This window comes from Ciconia boyciana, chromosome 4 (assembly GCF_034638445.1).
Source record: "Ciconia boyciana chromosome 4, ASM3463844v1, whole genome shotgun sequence".
In the NCBI taxonomy this organism is placed as follows: Eukaryota; Metazoa; Chordata; class Aves; order Ciconiiformes; family Ciconiidae; genus Ciconia; species Ciconia boyciana.
In genome coordinates, this window is record NC_132937.1 from 29,341,177 (window position 1) to 29,358,542 (window position 17,366).

The 17,366-nt window shown below is 42.6% G+C and overlaps 1 protein-coding gene across 1 annotated transcript in view; it reads right to left on the reverse strand.

The window, feature by feature from the left end:
- LOC140650906 (leukemia inhibitory factor receptor-like) overlaps positions 1 to 17,366 on the reverse strand; it is a 69,663-nt gene that overhangs the window by 20,956 nt on the left and 31,341 nt on the right. Inside the window, 9 exon segments of the mRNA XM_072859781.1 lie at positions 2,772 to 2,842; positions 2,998 to 3,099; positions 3,102 to 3,162; positions 5,923 to 6,068; positions 9,312 to 9,475; positions 11,318 to 11,447; positions 13,541 to 13,810; positions 14,095 to 14,266; positions 15,085 to 15,248. Coding sequence (XP_072715882.1) covers positions 2,772 to 2,842; positions 2,998 to 3,099; positions 3,102 to 3,162; positions 5,923 to 6,068; positions 9,312 to 9,475; positions 11,318 to 11,447; positions 13,541 to 13,810; positions 14,095 to 14,266; positions 15,085 to 15,248 — 1,280 coding nt within the window.

A 17,366-nucleotide genomic window follows, 5' to 3' on the forward strand; every position in this document is an offset into this window, starting at 1 on the left:
CTCTAGGGTCAAGGTAGGTTTTCCATCCCACTTCCTCATGTCCTCTCCATGGTCACGCAAGTAAAACCATAGGGTGCCCCGTGGTGTGCACCCTCTATATCCTCTCTCTTGAGCAGAAGAATGCTGACTCCTAATAGCTGAGACGCTGGTCCATACAGGTGGGGAGTAGGACATATCTTCTTCGAGTCGCTGGACCTTCCGGGACAGTTTCTCCACAGCTGAGACAAGGGAGGAAGAGAGACTTTCTTCGTATTCCCGGAGGTTACTAGCAGCTTCATTCACTGTTGGACCGTCTCCGTCTTTCCAGGTCAGTATTGCCAATGAGTTGGCACACGACGGTGGTGCGTTTCGTACCGACTTCCGCCACATGGGTCGTGTGCACTAGACCTTATCTGGATCTTTGGGTGACTGCTCATCATCCAGGTCACCATAAATCACCTCCAGCACAGCTAATTCCCTCAGGTACTGGATACCTCTCTCCATGGTGGTCCATTTCCCGGGGCGATATACAACATCTTCCTTGAAGGGATATCTTTCCTTCATAGCTGACAGGAGTCGCCTCCAGAGGCTGCGGGCTGGTGCCCCTTTTCCAATCACTTTGTCAATGCCCCCTTCCCTAGAAAGGGATCCCAGCTGTTTGGCTTCCTTACCCTCCAATTCCAGGCTACTGGCCCCACTATCCCAGCACTGGAGCAGCCAGGTGACAATGTGCTCCCCTGGATGACGGCTGAAATCTTTTCGCATATCTCGCAGCTCACTCAGGGATAGGGATCGGGTGGTTTCCGTCTCCTTTACGAGTTCTTCCTCTTCCTCTCCCTGTGATGGCCCTGCTCTTTCATCCTCCCTTTCTAAACGAGCTGACTTTCACTTCCAGGATTTCTTCTTGTGTATAGGGGCGACTGATACTGACACGGGTTCGTTCCCTGTTTGAACCGCAATGCTTGTAACGGAGTTGTCCGGAGCAGCTGCAGCTGCAGTGCCTGTCGCAGGGGGGGCTGGAGCAGCCGCAGTGCCTGTCATTTGGTCACCAGATCCTTGAGGGTACTGAATAGTGTTGAACAGGGCTCAGTAGGCATGGGCCAGGCCCCAGCACATTGCAGTGATTTGTGTCTCCCTAGAATTGGCAGGGTGACAGCATACTTTTTCCAAATAGTCTACTAATTTTTCAGGATTCTGCCCTTGTTCAGGGGTGAAGTTCCAAAACACTGGAGGTGCCCAATAACTTAGGCATTTGCCCATGCTATCCCACACACCCTGCCACTCATAACTATCTGGCCTTGGGGCAGATCTCTGGATGATATTCTTAAATTGCTTACTAACCTTGGACAAAATCGAAACAGTATTCCCAAGCAATACCAATAGATGTATCTTAACTACCCAAGGATGTTCAAGATACTGAAAAGTTATTGTAATGAAGGAGGAAGCATTGTAGAAGAAAGTAGTGAAGGTGCCATTCTGCATTTCCTCCATAAAAAAAACCTCTCAGAGGAAGAAGTATAATTGCGAATTGTCTCCATGAGGTGGTACCCAATGTACAGTAATGGCTTCAGTACAGCACTTAGATACCAAAATAAACCCAAGGTCACTGTTTTAATAACAAATCTCACAGGCAAAACATCACCAATTAAAGCAGAGCACAGCAAACTGCAAAAACCAACACCGATCTTTAACATGTACAGCAAAAAAATGAGCATGGTGCAGATCAGGTAAACCAATGCTAAGAACAGATGGATCAATATTGCATCCCAGAACTACTAACAGATCTAAATTCCTTAATATGCTCTGGTTAATCTGTCATTATCTCAAACCCTTCGTGCCCCATGTCGGTTGCCAGAAAGGACTGTCGTGGTTTAGCCCCAGTCAGCAAATAAGCCCCACACAGCCGCTTGCTTACCCTTCCCCCCCGGTGGGATGGGGGAGAGAATCGGAAGAGCAAAAGTAAGAAAACGCGTGGGTTGAGATAAGAACAGTTTAATAATTGGAACAAAATAATAATAATAATAATGAATTGTAATGAGAAAGAAAACAACAAAAGAGAGAGAGGAGCAAAACCCAAGGGAGGGGGGGAAAAAAAAAAAAAAAGATACAACTGCTCACCACCCACCCACTGATGCCCAGCCAGTCCCCGAGCAGCGATCGCTACCCCCTGGCCAACTCCCCCCAGTTTCTATACTGGGCATGACGCCATATGGTATGGAATAGCCCTTTGGGCAGTTTGGATCAGCTGTCCTGGCTGTGCCCCCTCCCAGCTTCTTGTGCACCTGGCAGAGCAGGGGAAGCTGAGAAGTCCTTGACTGGTGTAAGCACTGCTCAGCAACAACTAAAACATCAGTGTGTTATCAATCAATTTTATTCTCATCCTAAATCCAAAGCACAGCCCTATACCAGCTACTAGGAAGAAAATTAACTCTATCCCAGCCAAAACCAGGACAACAAGGCAGAAAAGACAGTTACTCAAGTGTGACTTGGAGAATTAACACAGTTTGTAAATTCTGTGTTCTGTTTGTAAATTTTTAATTTTCAGTTGGGATGTATAAAAAATTTAATTCTTCATGTGGAATGCTTCTCAATGCAATGTTTAAATTACAAAACTGTAATAATATTCTAATTTGGAAAAAAATATTTGTCTCAATGGGTGGTTCTATAAAAAGTTAAGAAAAGCAATCCGATTTGACTGTAAACTTCACTCATTTATAAATGTGTAAAAAAGAAGAAGTTTTTTCATAGAGTTAGTTTACATAATATTTTAAAACTTTAAGTGTCCTATCTACCTTCCAGAAGATTTTTAGACTTTTTCCAGAATGAGTTCTCTCTCTCCAGATATCTGGTCCTCTTGCAGGAGCTAAGAAAAATAAAAGAAAGATTTTTTTTTTTTTTCCACATTGCATAGTAGACAATTTACTATCTATCAAAAAGTTAGCTTTTTAGATGGCTAATTTTAAAATATAGGGCTTCACAAGTTCAACATTTTATCTTCAAAGAATTAAATAAACTTACGGGCTTCCAATGTCATGTGCTCCTCTATCCTGCTCCAGTCACTCCACCTCCAGAAGTGGTCAGCAGCCGAACAGCGCACCCTGAACTGGTATTTGGTATATGCTGCAATGTATTCAGCTGAGCTGTGTAAGTTGATAATTTTCCACCAGGCACGGAGACATTGTGCTGTTAAAAATGTATGGAATTTGACATGATACTTATATTTTTTTTCTCCTAGATTATGCTGAAAGTCAGTGCTTAAAAAAGGTGATATTTTTCCCCAGGAGTACCAACAGCATGAAAAAAAGCTGCAGTCAAGCCCTACAAAGAAATTAATGAAAAAGGAAAATATTTCCTATGCAGTCACCCTAAACAAAGGAAAAATTTTCAGAGGTCTGCCAAAATAAAGTCATATATAGCACAGAAACTGAAATATGACAGTAGGTAGCACCTTTGAGATGTAAAGCATGAAAAGGAGAGATAACACTGATGAGCCTTCAACAGGATGAGCTCTGCACACAGTAGCAGACTGCTGCTTCCCATCTATCCCATCTAGTCCCGCTCTCTCCCATGAGCAGCAAAACTTCTGCTCACATGAGGCAGGCCAGGATTTCACCTCTGGTATTCAAAACCTGCACTTCCACTGTGCACATGCACATCAAACTGGGTGGACAAAGGCCTTTTTCCTAAGACACATGAACAGTCCGTCTGAACAAGATGCTTATCATGAAGTCTTCTTCCTAGGCAGTCCTTTTTCCTTCAAAAGATAGCATCCAAGTCTTACCCAGGTGATCTCTGTTCACAGCTCTTATTACAGGATTAGTCTCTCCTATTATTCTTAAAATGGTGCGAGTCTAGGGGGTATTTCAGTTTAATCACTACTTAAAGAAACCCTAAGCCTGGGAATATTTTTTACTGAATCTAATTATAACACATGTGCATCACAGCTGCCAAAACCTGGACTCCAAGCAACTTTAAGCTGCAACTAATTGTGCATTTCTAAAGCCAAATGACAACTTGAAAAATAGAAAAAAAGCCAACAATCTCTCATGCGGATGGAAAAGCTTCTGAAAACATCCTCAAAATGCCATGTAAAACCCCATAACAATTCCACAGCTACTTTTGTTTATTACAGAGAACTCTTGGAGGTTTTTTATTAAGCAACCAGAGACAACATAATGATGCTATAAAAGCTTCTACCAAGCTGTTTGCTGTGTTTCAAAGTATCTGTAACTGAGGGCTCTGATACAAGTGCAGTGAATCAAAGACCTTACCATCTCCCACTGCCCCAGATTACTGACCTGGTAGCAGAGTTCACAAACAAGTATGTGCCCCAGGCTTCAAGCAGCGTAACTCTGGATAGACAGAACCATGCAAATCTACTTTTTTAGCAGTTTAAGCTAACTGAGCTGGGGGCGTTTGTTTCCCCTGCTGACTGCTCCAGAAGCAGTAACTGTTGGGAGCAGAGAAATGCAGACAACTGTGGTTGAGGGTATCTCAGACTACTACACCAAAATCCAACACAGCTCATCTGTCAAGAGCTGTTATGTACATCTAAAAGTCAGCTCCGTCTGCTTTTAATTCCAAAGATATCCACGATTTTCTTTGCAGAAATCCTGGGTGCCTAATCTCTGGGTACTACTTAACACATGTCATTACAGATAAAATATAAAAGCTTAAGGCTTCCACACTCTGTAAGTGCTTTGAAAGTATTTTAAAAATACTCTTATAGAACATGCATTAACTACCACCCTATTATTTTAGAGACAATGTATATAATGATTATGTTCAATCTTAGCTGCATCACTTCTGTGGCTTGAGGGACTTTATTCAAGTGCCCAACATGCAAATAAATGCAACTGGGTAATAGAATACTCCTACTAAAAATAAAAATGAGGAACAAGCATTGTGAAAAGCAGCCTCTGAGGTTAATGTGCTCAAATTACAAATTCAGGCTCTGTGCACCAAGATCTGGTAATTCAGCATGTGCCTACCCAAGCTGGTCAGAGATACTCCATCTGAACGCGCAAACACAGAATTTGGGGGTAAACCTCAGGCCAACTGAACATGCAGTTCTGCCATTAGGCCTACCCCAGTGACACAGATCACCCCACACTAAGTTAGGCAATACAGAAGAAGAGGATAAATTCCAATCACCTACACTCAGTCTCTGATGCTGGTGTCTAAATTAGTATCCTAAGCTCCTGTTGAGAGTCAGCAGAGTAAATACGTTGCTCCAGTCGGTGACGCAGAGCGCGAAAGCTAGAGAGCAGCTGGAAGCCTTAATGCTGGAAAATCTGAACCCCACCCAGAAATACCACATTCTCTCCAGCTGTAGAGGTCTTCACTGGGAATTACCTACTGATACGCCCAGTGGGAGAATCCTTCCCTATCCTGTCTCTACACCACTGATGTACAAGCAGGTTTAGCAGCTCCCTATTACAGCGACACGTATGTCACTTGCTGACAGCAAACGAATGAACTGTTCTTTGGGGAGGGACACATGACTCAACTACAGACTGCAAGAGGCAATCCAAAACAACCACTGTGGAAGTCTGCAGGGCAGCAGCGTGTCCTGGAACAAGCATGTGTTAATACAGTTTGCATCAAGAAGGACAAAGCACAAGGACTGGTACCTAAAGGGTCAGCATAAGCTGACCTTAAGCACTAAGCACCTTCTCCAAATACCAAATAACATGGTGGGTGATTTGACTTTCCTCTAAATTGTTTAAAACCAACCAAAAAAAAAAAGCAAGCAGGCAACAGTGGAGATGAGCAGAACCTTTTCTGATTTTAGTAGATGAACTTCTAGTCATTACCACATTAATCATTTAATAAGATGATCAGAATGAAGCTATTAAAGAGAAAACAATTTGAAATGTGATTAGTTCAGTGAAAAAGATCAACATTTGAGCCCAAAAAAATTCCATTAAAAGCAACACTTACCAGTTTTTGCTCAGAGTGACCACTGCTAATTTCAATTTGACACAGAAGCCTGATCTCAGCAAAGCTGCCATTTATAAACCAATGCAGACGGACACTTGTAGAGCTGTTCCCGGAAACAGTTAGCTTTTCTGGAGTTTTTGGATGAACTTAAAAAATAATGAAAAACTCCTCAGTTCTAAGAAAAAAACCTATTAATTTTAATTCAGAAAATCTGATTTTAAAAGATCAAAGAGAATCAGAAGGATAAATAAATGATCCAATCAGCAACTAGGACAGCTGGTGCTAGGAAGGCACCTGCAAGCAGTCTCATTCATAGAATCATAGAATCATTTAGGTTGGAAAAGACCTTTAAGATCATCAAGTCCAACCGTTAACCTAGCACTGCCAAGTCCACCACTAAACCATGTCCCTAAGCACCACATCTACACGGCTTTTAAATACCTCCAGGGATGGTGACTCAACCACTTCCCTGGGCAGCCTGTTCCAATGCTTGACAACCCTTTCCATGAAGAAATTTTCCCTAATATCCAGTCTAAACCTCCCCTGGTGCAACTTGAGGCTGTTTCCTCTTGTCACAGAATCACAGAATCACAGAATCGTATAGGTTGGAAAAGACCTTTAAGATCATCGAGTCCAACCGTAAACCTAACACTGCCAAGACCACCACTACACCATGTCCCTAAGCACCTCATCCAAACGGCTTCTAAATACCTCCAGGGATGGTGACTCAACCACTTCCCTGGGCAGCCTGTTCCAATGCTTCACAACCCTTTCAGTGAAGTAAAATTTCCTAATATCCAGTCTAAACCTCCCCTGGCACAACTTGAGGCCATTTCCTCTTGTCCTATTGCTTGTTACCTGGGAGAAGAGACCAACCCCCACCTCTCTACAACCTCCTTTCAGGTAGTTGTAGAGAGCAATAAGGTCTCCCCTCAGCCTCCTTTTCTCCAGGCTAAACAACCCCAGTTCCCTCAGCTGCTCCTCATCAGCCTTGTGCTCTAGACCCTTCCCCAGCTTCGTTGCCCTTCTCTGGACACGCTCCAGCACCTCAATGTCTCTCTTGTAGTGAGGGGCCCAACACTGAACACAGTAGTCGAGGTGCGGCCTCACCAGTGCCAAGCACAAAGGGACAATCACTTCCCTAGTCCTGCTGGCCACACTATTCCTGATACAAGCCAGGATGCCATTGGCCTTCTTGGCCACCTGGACACACTGCTGGCTCATATTCAGGCGGCTGTCAACCAACACCCCCAGGTCCTTCTCTGCTGGGCAGCTTTCCAGCCACTCTTCCCCAAGCCTGTAGCATTGCATGGGGTTGCTGTGACCCAAGTGCAGGACCTTGCACTTAGCCTTGTTGAATCTCATACAATTGGCCCCAGCCCACTGATCCAGCCTGTCCAGGTCCCTCTGCAGAGCCTCCCTACCCTCAAGCAGATCAACACTCCCACACAGCTTGGTGTCATCTGCAAACTGACTGAGGGTGCACTTGATCCCCTCATCCAGATCATTCATAAAGCGTCATTCCTGACGGTCTTCTCAGCTATCAAACATGGGAACAGATTTACTTAAGGCTGAGCGTAACAGCATGTGTGATAAGGAGCTGGAGACACAGAAAAACATTTCCCCTCCTACTGACTTCATCTAAAAAGTGAAACACGAGCTATTTCAGAGGACCACAGCAACGGATGAAATTCACTCAAGTTTGTTCACCTTCTGAGAACTTTGTAAGTTAGAACTTTAAATCTGCAGACTAGGACAGGGTAGGACTCCTGAACAACCTCTCCCTCCCCAAAACTCCCTTCATAGTATTTTTCAATGATATTCAGTACTACTATTCGTAGCTATTAGAGAAAAAAAAAATCTCTGCTGTTGAAATTGGTCCAGTTACCCTTAAGGAAATATGTAGTTGTCGTGGTTTAGCCCCAGCCGGCAACTAAGCCCCACCCAGCCGCTCGCTCACTCCCCCCACAATGAGATGGGGGAGAGAATCGGAAGAGCAAAAGTGAGAAAACTCGTGGGTTGAGATAAAGACAGTTTAATAGGGAAAGCAAAAGCCGCGCACACAAGCAAAGCAAAGCAAGGAATTCCTTCACTCCTTCCCATGGGCAGGCAGGTGTTCAGCCATCTCCAGGACAGCAGGGCTCCAGCACGCGTAGTGGTGACTTGGGAAGACAAACGCCATCACTCCTAATGTCCCCCCTTCCTTCTTCTTCCCCAGCTTTATATACTGAGCATGACGCCATATGGTATGGAATAGCCCTTTGGGCAGTTTGGATCAACTGTCCTGGCTGTGCCCCCTCCCAGCTTCTTCTGCACCTGGCAGAGCAGGGGAAGCTGAAAAGTCCTTGACCAGTGCAGCAACAACTAAAACATCTCTGTATTATCAACACTGTTTTCAGCACAAATCCAAAGCATAGCCCCATACCAGCCACTATAAAGAAAATTAACTCTATCTCAGCTGAAACCAGGACAGTAGTCCATGTTGGGAATTAAGTGGACAGTGAGGGAAAGAAAGGAAAGGAAACAAATAGAAAATAGCAGTCGTATCAACTGGGTGCAAAACAGCCTAGTTTACTATTAACAGAAATAAATTATGCTTTTTTAGGACCTACCAATTTACTCTGACAATTCTAATCTCAGGCTAGTTGAAGTGGGACAAAACACTGCACCATCTTCAATTTCAAATTCAGTTTTTCAGAGAGAACGGCAGAATTCTGTAACCATTAGGAACCCCTGAATCCTCAGCTGTGGTTGTGGAGGCAGATGGAAAAGGACGGGGAAGACAGCACTAGAAAGGTCATCATCTTCTCCCTTTCCTTGTTTAAACTGGAGGTTTAATGAAAGAAGTAATTTCTTTCTACAAACCATGACAGCAGATGATCATGGCTATTACCAATAGCAGATAATACTCTTGTTAATACTTTTTACCTTTTAGTGCTACTTTTTTTATGCTCCAAATCCTGCTGTTGTAAACCTGAATAATATTTTGCCCTGTAAGCAGGCACTGAAATACAGGGTCTTTCACAGTTCATAAAGTTACACCTAAATTTTAATTATTGATGTGTAATAGAATATGAAGTAATACATAAACAGCAGCTGGCTAATTCTTACATCACAAGTAGGATTTATTCACACAGCAGTGTACCCAATCTGGTAGCATTGCTGTGGAGAACTGGCATCTCCCTGTACACCTAATCTTTGCCTCAGGACATGTCCTAAGCTTTCTTTTCTTTTTTTTAAGTTCAAATTATCGAACACGGCAAAACACTGGTAACAATAAAGCAAAATAATGACATGTATACCATGTCAGAGTTTTTCAAACCCAAAACAAACAAATGGTTAGCATGCAGTAAACATATCTTTTTGCCTCTGTAATTCATAAGTCTTACCTCTTTGAGTTAAATCAACCAAAAGCGATGATTCTGTTTGCCCGATAGGATTGGAGACGCCTAATGTGAAATCGTAGGTTTTTTGATCAGCCAGTACTGGAAAGCCACACACACGCTCTCTCTTCATTTCATTTACTTCACATGAAACATTTTTACCAGATATTCTACAAAGTAAAAAGTGGGGACGACACAACTTAATTTTTGAATAAGATAATTTCTAGTAACAATCAGAAGTTTAGACTGAAAACACAGTAAAGAACAATGGGTTCACTGACACATGGCTTACAGAATTATTTGATTGCAGAGGCATATCTAACACCACAACACAGATTAAAGTGGCATTAGTCATGACTTGCCCTGTTCTCATGTGAAACTCTCCTCTTCCACTAGCATAACATTTCCATCTTCTCACTTCTTAAAAGCCTGGAAAACAGGTAGGTCCTGTAAAACCACCTCACAAGTCACAACTAAGATTCTTATTTAAAGTATCTTTGTTCAGATCAGCATACATTTGCATTTAAAAAATGTTCTTAATTGCTTTCTGAACTAGGGAGATGAGACATGCATTACCTCTTTCTATCAATCAGCCCTGCCAAATCTAAACTAAGGTTTGTTACCTGGGATACCTCCACTAGTCACAGCCGTTTTTAAATCAAAAGCAGGAGAGGCAGCCTGGTAACAGCCAAGACCAGAGTTACATCTTTAGGGGTAAAATCCAAAGTGTATAGCTGTATGTATGTACATATGTAGAAGTTGCTTTAACTACAATCTGCATAAACCTCTCATTCAGTAGCATAAGTTTAATTTCTTCCTTCAGGCATTTTTATTGTGTTCTAGCTGAGCTCTGAGCTCTCTCCACACCACACTCTCTATTCCAATAGCTCAGTGTGGGCTGAGAACAAGGATGAGAATATTTACTCTGAAATGCATCACATTCATCTCCTCACAGCTTTGGGCTGAGTGAAACAAGTCTGAACTACACCCTCGTTTATGAGCTGAATATGAGCAGCCAGTGACTGCCTTTCCTTTGAATACCTGCTCTGTTTTGTCCACCTCTTTGCACTCTACCCACTGACTTTTTTAGCACTAGCATCCTGGACGACACGTGTGACCATAACTCCATCCTCATTCCCTCTGACTTGCTTCAAAGCCACCATGAGAGTCTATTTCCCATCAGTTTGTGTGACTCAGGCCTCTCCTGGCTCCTTTCCCTGACTGCTCCTTTGGCATGACAGGGAAGCCTTCTCACCACGGGAATTTTGTTAACTCCTCACCAACTTCTGATCACAACCACCAAGGAATCCCATTTGCAAGTGCTATTCCAAAACAATGATTCTTTGCTTTTAAGGCTTTGCACAGCCTAGAATGTAAGACAAACTAGTAGAATATCAGCCTTCACTTCTTTCTGTGGATGATGCCAGTGTTATTTGTCCCTTTCAATGTTTTCCAGGTAACATGCACTTTGCCTGCTCTACACTATCTAGTTCTTGATGCTCGGAGGAGAATGGGTATAGGCTTATTACTGTTTTCCCTAGTAGCATTTGGGTGATGCCCCATGGCCTGTCTTACAATTGTTCCTCAGTGAGTTTCATAGCAGAAGCTCAGTAAATGTCTGACAGATGAGCTGACACAGGTTGCATATAAAAAAAAAAAATTAAAAATATCAGTGAACGACTCCCACCATCTCCCTGTATTCTCATATTCCTATCCACATGTTGGCAGCAGTCTGACACACTTAGCCCTTTATTTTGTCATAAGTCCATATGGCATAAGTCTTTAGGAAAAGCTACCCTTAATTCCCATTGCAATTTTGCAGAACTAGACTAGGGTTCTCCAATTTTGTTTTTGGAGTTTAGTTCCAACTTCCACAAACTCTTGAAAAGTATTTTAGGCTCTAAACAATGGAGACTATCTCATTTAAGCAGGCATGGTGCAGTAAGTCACAGGCAGCAATGGATACACTCCAGTTCTACCTTTTTACTCCTTTTAGTGCTGAATTGTTCTACCTTTCAAATAAACTGTACTTTGTTCTTCGTTTTCCGTATAGTCCACTGGGTCTGCCTGGTTTCCAGGTGCATTTTATTATCAGGAAGTTGGACGTTTCACAGCTGAGGTTTTGGGGAATATCAGGGGCATCTGTAGCATGAAAGGAAACCAAAACAGTTAGCTGATGTTTTGCCATCCTAGTGTGACAGTTGGGATGCTAGCTTCTGGAAAGCATCACCATTCATTTTTGCTGGGTCTAGATTGCGTGCCTCACAAATACATGGTAATAGTTACGCTCCAACCATATAAATAATATGCTTTTAAAAAATCCCAATAAAACAGATGGATAATTACTATCAGCCCCATCTGACTAACACTTGACTCTAGGCTTCTAAGTGGGTGGATAATCTGGTAAATCACATGCAAATATGTTCACAAGCTCCAGGCTCTGACCTGGAAGTGTTTCACTGAAACTCTACCAAGACTTTTCCAAAATTCTGAGTGTCAGTTTAGCTGCTGAGCAACATAGGAATGCTGTCGGCTGTGTGTCAAATTTTCTTACATGCCAGCCCCACCACTGCTTTGAATTCTCCAAGCAAGTCATGTCAAGGAGATGATCCCTTTAGCATGAATTCCACCCTGAATTTGAAAGTTAAAGCTAAGCCCTGAATGGCTTGTCCTCTTCACCATTGCTTTGGAAGTGCCCATCTTTCTTTTAAATCTTGTTCTTTGCTCCCATACTAGAGCAGTGTTGAGTGCTGTCCTGGAGAAGATGGGCAGTGCTCCCAACAGAGAGGGTAACCATGCTAATGTGAGACTAAGTGGAGCACTTATTTCAAGTCTTACACACTCTTCTCCAAAAGGTAGCACAGTAATATCTACGTAGCTGCCCTAGAGAAGGGGCACTAACACAAGAGGCAACAGTGGCAGGCTTAGCTCAGATTATGAGCAGCGGGCCAAAAAGAACACTTCTTTTGCCAGACCTAGGCTTAACCAAGGTGGTGCGCATACACATTTACTTCCTCTACCTTTTCTTCCCCAAATGTCTCTAATCAGCAAGAGCATCCTGACAAGTCCCCTTCCCACTAAGTAGGTAGCACAAGAAGAAACACTGGCAGGAAACAGACTTGACCACACCCCAGCTCTTCAAAAACCACTGTATGGGAAAAACCTATGGGATTATCACAGCCTTTGTTCATGAACCACTGACTTCTTTACCTGGAAGATTCTCCCACAAAAGCAAATACTGCACAAATGATACAAAAATGACATCTCACTGAGAAGTATAAAAGGTTGGATTCTGTTTTGCATTTGCTATCACACACTTAATACACAAAGTCAATGACAGGAGGCACAGGCTGGAGTTGGGAACACACTTTCAAAATGAGTCCAGTCTCTCCTCTCCTTTCCCACAACCCCAAGGACCCTAAGTTCAAAGGTAGGTGTTTGTAATGGGAAACAGGATTCTAATGGGCAGCTATTGGAAGATGATAACTCTCAAAACCCCTGTGGGGAAAACACACAAAGCTCTGAAGTGACCAATTATGGGAAAGAAGAACCAGGTACTTTCAGTAGTTTGTTTTAAGAGGTATCTGTATCTGGAAGAGATTTCTGAGGCTGCCATGGTTACACTGAGAAGACACACAGTGATTCAGTATCTTTAAAGAAAATACTAAAAGAATGTTTAGAATATTTTCCAGGAAAGAGGAACTGTCAGCTGGGTTCCTTTGCTGTAATTAGCTCCCAGGGAGCTACTGCCCTGGATGAGCATCTGTTGTTGTTGCAAGTCTAACTGTTTTATTGTCTTAATTTGACTGGTTAGTAAATGAATATTTTCACTTACAATTCTTGCTCTTACGCTTGCCTTGTAATGGACCAAACTAGAACACGTGTAAACCTAAACTGATAGAGACTGAGGATGAATCTTCATAAGGCAATAAACTACTAAGTATTCCAGATCGTGAAGAAGTGCCTTAAGAAAAGAGATCAAGGAGAGAAGCACTGGGCCAGGTTCTAAGAGAAGAGGTGCTTACATGGGTACCTCCTCATCCTCCCAGCCTTGGTGCCCTCTCCATGTGCTGGAGTTTCCACAGTGAAATCAAACAAGTACAATCCCAGTTCATCCTCAGAAACCAAAGGCCAGGGAAAAAAAAGCCACAATAGTATCTGTTTCCTAGCAGAACCCTAAGAGTCTCAAAATCATTTTGATTTTTCCTACGGTTAGGAAACATAATGATACATACATCCTACAAACAAGACAGTTCCATCCATCTCATCTTCGGACAGTATGCACACTACATTTGTCCCACTGGTATCTGAAACACTGGCATTTAGCACTCTGATTGCACTGCTCCAACTGCTCAGATGTATCATTGGGTATATTTCTGGTCCGTAAGTCATCCGTTGTATTTGCCGTCCTTCTTCATGGACACAACAAATTGTCACATCTGAACCTACTGCAACCATGGTGTCCTGAGGAAACACCCCACTCCCATTGGGCTCAGTATCTTTTCCTAGCAGAGAAGGAAAAACAGAAAACAAAAACAAACAAACAAACCAACCCACATGAACAATTTGCTATAAACATGGTGCTGATCAGCTAAAATGTGACTCAGGAGCACTCCAGTGCATACAAATCAATGCTGACTAGGTTTCATTAACTAATGATTGCATTATTTCTCTAATCAAAACCCCCCCAAAAGCAGAAGGCCATCACTGCCTAACAGTTTTCCTCTGACTTTGGCTTTCTTTTCATAAAGCAATCAAAGTCCATGTGGTGGCAAGGGAACAAACATACCAGGGACCTCTTCTGGGCTCCAGTCACTCCAATCCTTGGGGCCAACAAACTGTGTTACATTAATGTAACAGCAAATCTTCACATAATGCGATGTACACTCCAAAGGCATATCTGATGTCCAGTTCCAAGAAAGAATGATGTCTTCATGAGTCAGTTTTGAATAGTCAGTTACCTACAAAGTTTTCCCAAAAATCAACCAAGAGAGAGTTTATGAACACCTGTTAGCAATGACATATAATCTCCCAAGTGTCAGCAGAATGGCAAATTAAGTGAAGTAAATCATAAAATCCCGATAGATGGTTGGAGTATCCCATCTAACTTTCAGTTGTGTTGTGAATTTACTTGGACAAAAGCCTAAGATGCTAAACAGCCCACCAGCCAGGTAGACTGCCAGCCAGAAATACCAGAGGGCAGACATTTGAGGGAGAACAGGAAGCTCACCAAGCATTTCAAATGGTATATATTGCATCCCAGTATCCTGGACCTCTCCCAGGCAGGGAAATGTTCCAACTTTTCCAGAATGAAACTCTTCCAATATTAGTCGCAGGCTGCACATTTTATCTTTCTCTGTTCCTAAAAATTATAGAACAGAGCTACAAATTGGCCTGGAAAAACTGTGGTTGCACAAAAAACCACAAACTGAACATTCAAAGACCACCAAGACTTGAGACACTGTTGGAGAAGTAAAGCAGAGATAATGGTGTAAAATATCTGCCAAATTCATAAGCAAGTTCTAATTTAAAAAACCTGTACTAGATTAAAAAAAAAAAAAAAAGCTGTGACTGTGAATAAGTACTGACAGTATAGTAGCCAGTGTCCTCATAACTTTGAAACTTAACAAGAAGTCACCTACCAGAAGCATGACTACACTCAGGTTCTGCAAATCTCTACAATCTGCATCATTCTCATCTTTCTTCAAATGACCTCCCAAAATATTAGCGGGGGCAAAAATTGTATATATATTTTTCATAAAGGAAGAAAAGGACTTACCTGTGTGACTTTTTCCATTGCTTCTTTATGGAGTATCTTAATCTGCCAAAAGGCATCCAGTCCATATGGGAAGACTGATCCATTATCACTCCACTTCAGATTTAATGTGGAAGTTGAAAAGTCAGGTGTTAAACTATGAATGTGTGGAGTGAGAGGAACAAATGCTTGGAAAAGAGAGAGGGGAAAAAAGCCATATTCAAGTCATTAGTCAGCAACACCAGCCCTACAGGTGTTTAATAGCCACATCTCTCTGCTCTGAACTGGCTAGTAGCCATACAAACATGTAACTCAACCTCTGTAATTAGAACAAGATGGGCTCTGTCATTCCTTGAGCATGAAAGTTCCGAGGAAAGCACAGGTGCTAATGAGTCACCAGGTAGCATTTTCTTCTAACATCTCAGCATGCAGATGTGTAAGTAACTGATCATGAATATGACTCTTCATAATGAACAGTAAGGAAGACATGATATCTTTCACAACCTTCATTCAGTGGCGCAGAGATAAAGGAAACAGGGTGACAGTCTTTGAAGTGTACATGAGAACACATCTAGGGAGTATCCCCCCAAAGGAAGAAGTAGGTTTTGGAGACCAGCAGGGAAGAGAGGACTCACACAAAAGTGAGAGTAGGGAGAAAGGAGAGCAGAAGCACAGGATGGAAGAAGCTCACATGAGGCTCTGAAGAGGATCATGAGGAATATGATTTTAAGGTACAGGAAATATTAAAGGCATGACATGGTGATGGGGACAGGACAGGGAGATTAAACAGAAGCACCTCTTCTACAAATGGGTGGTGGTGAAGCAAGAGGAGCAAGAGGCTGAGAAGCAGGCAAGGGTTATGGCAGTTCAAGCATTATGGCACTTCATTAGGCCTGGTGCAGGATAAATCCTGTTTTTAAAATGTGTGATTTATCCAACTTCGGTCCTGGACAAGGCTCTGAGAGACTGCAAAGTGTTCAGCACAGTCAACATGTGAGGAGGAATTAGGCATAGCAGGAGTGGAAGGGTTAACAAGATTGAAGTACTGAGAGTTTGGGTTATGCCTGAGGGAAGGAGGCTGTGTGTCAGGAGTAGGAGTGGATAGCATTGGAGAGAGATAAGGCGAGCGCGTGATTTTTTGTTGTGAAGAAAGGAACTGCAAAGTTGCAAAAAGATAGCCAATTGTATTAGCTGAAGGGACGCATGAAGGGCGCGTGAACAAGACATATAAACCAGTAAGAGTTCTCTCAGTAGCGCATGTACAAACAATTAGAAAGTATATAAGCCATGTAATAGTTCAATAAAGGGTCTTCGATTTATCCCTCGATCGGAGTCCGTGCATCAATCCGCTACAAACATGCTACCCGGGATAACCCGTGAAGAAACTGAGACACCCATCCTGCCTTGAGTCAGCAAGATGCTGGAGAACCCAGTGTGTTGCCCACATATTTTTGAGTTGTGTTTTGTTAAAGTTCTTGAGCTGCTCTCAAGTGAAGAGAAAACTGAGCCATGGATAAGAAATGCTACTGACTCTAGATTTTGACTGCACTGAAGGAATAAGCAGGCAAACTGAAACCAAAGACTAAATTATGAGCAAGTGTGGCAGATGGTGTCAATGCCATCTTCAGCTTACAACTTCCTCCTTTGGGAGGAAAGAAGTGGGAAAGTCTAACTTATCTATGACTCCAATATGATACAGCCTACCTCCCAAGCATAAATATATTTGCTCAGTTTCATATACATTTGAACAGAATGGGTAAATTGGGCATATATTGAGAAAATATGATCCTGTCAGGAGTGACATACAACTGCCCTTAAAATGTTGTGAAATTTCAGGAATAAACTACTTAATTCTGTAGCAGTTCAGCATTTAAGATGGGATGTCGTGGTTTAGCTTCAGTCAGCAACTAAGCCCCACACAGCCACTTGCTCACCCTCCCCCCCTGGTGGGATGGGGGAGAGAATCGGAAGAGCAAAAGTAAGAAAACTTGTGGGTTGAGATAAGAACAGTTTAATAATTGGGAAAACGAAAAAATATATTATAATAACAACAACAATAATAAATAATAAACAATAATAAATTGTAACGAAAAGGAAAACGACAAGAGAGCGAGAGAGGAACAAAACCCAGGGAAAAAACCCCAAGTGATACAACTGCTCACCACCCACCAACTGACGCCCAGCCAGTCCCCAAGCAGCGACTGTTACCCCCCGGCCAACTCCCCCAGTTTCTATACTGGGCATGAGGCCATATGGTCTGGAATAGCCCTTTGGGCAGTGTGGGTCAGCTGTCCTGGCTGTGCCCC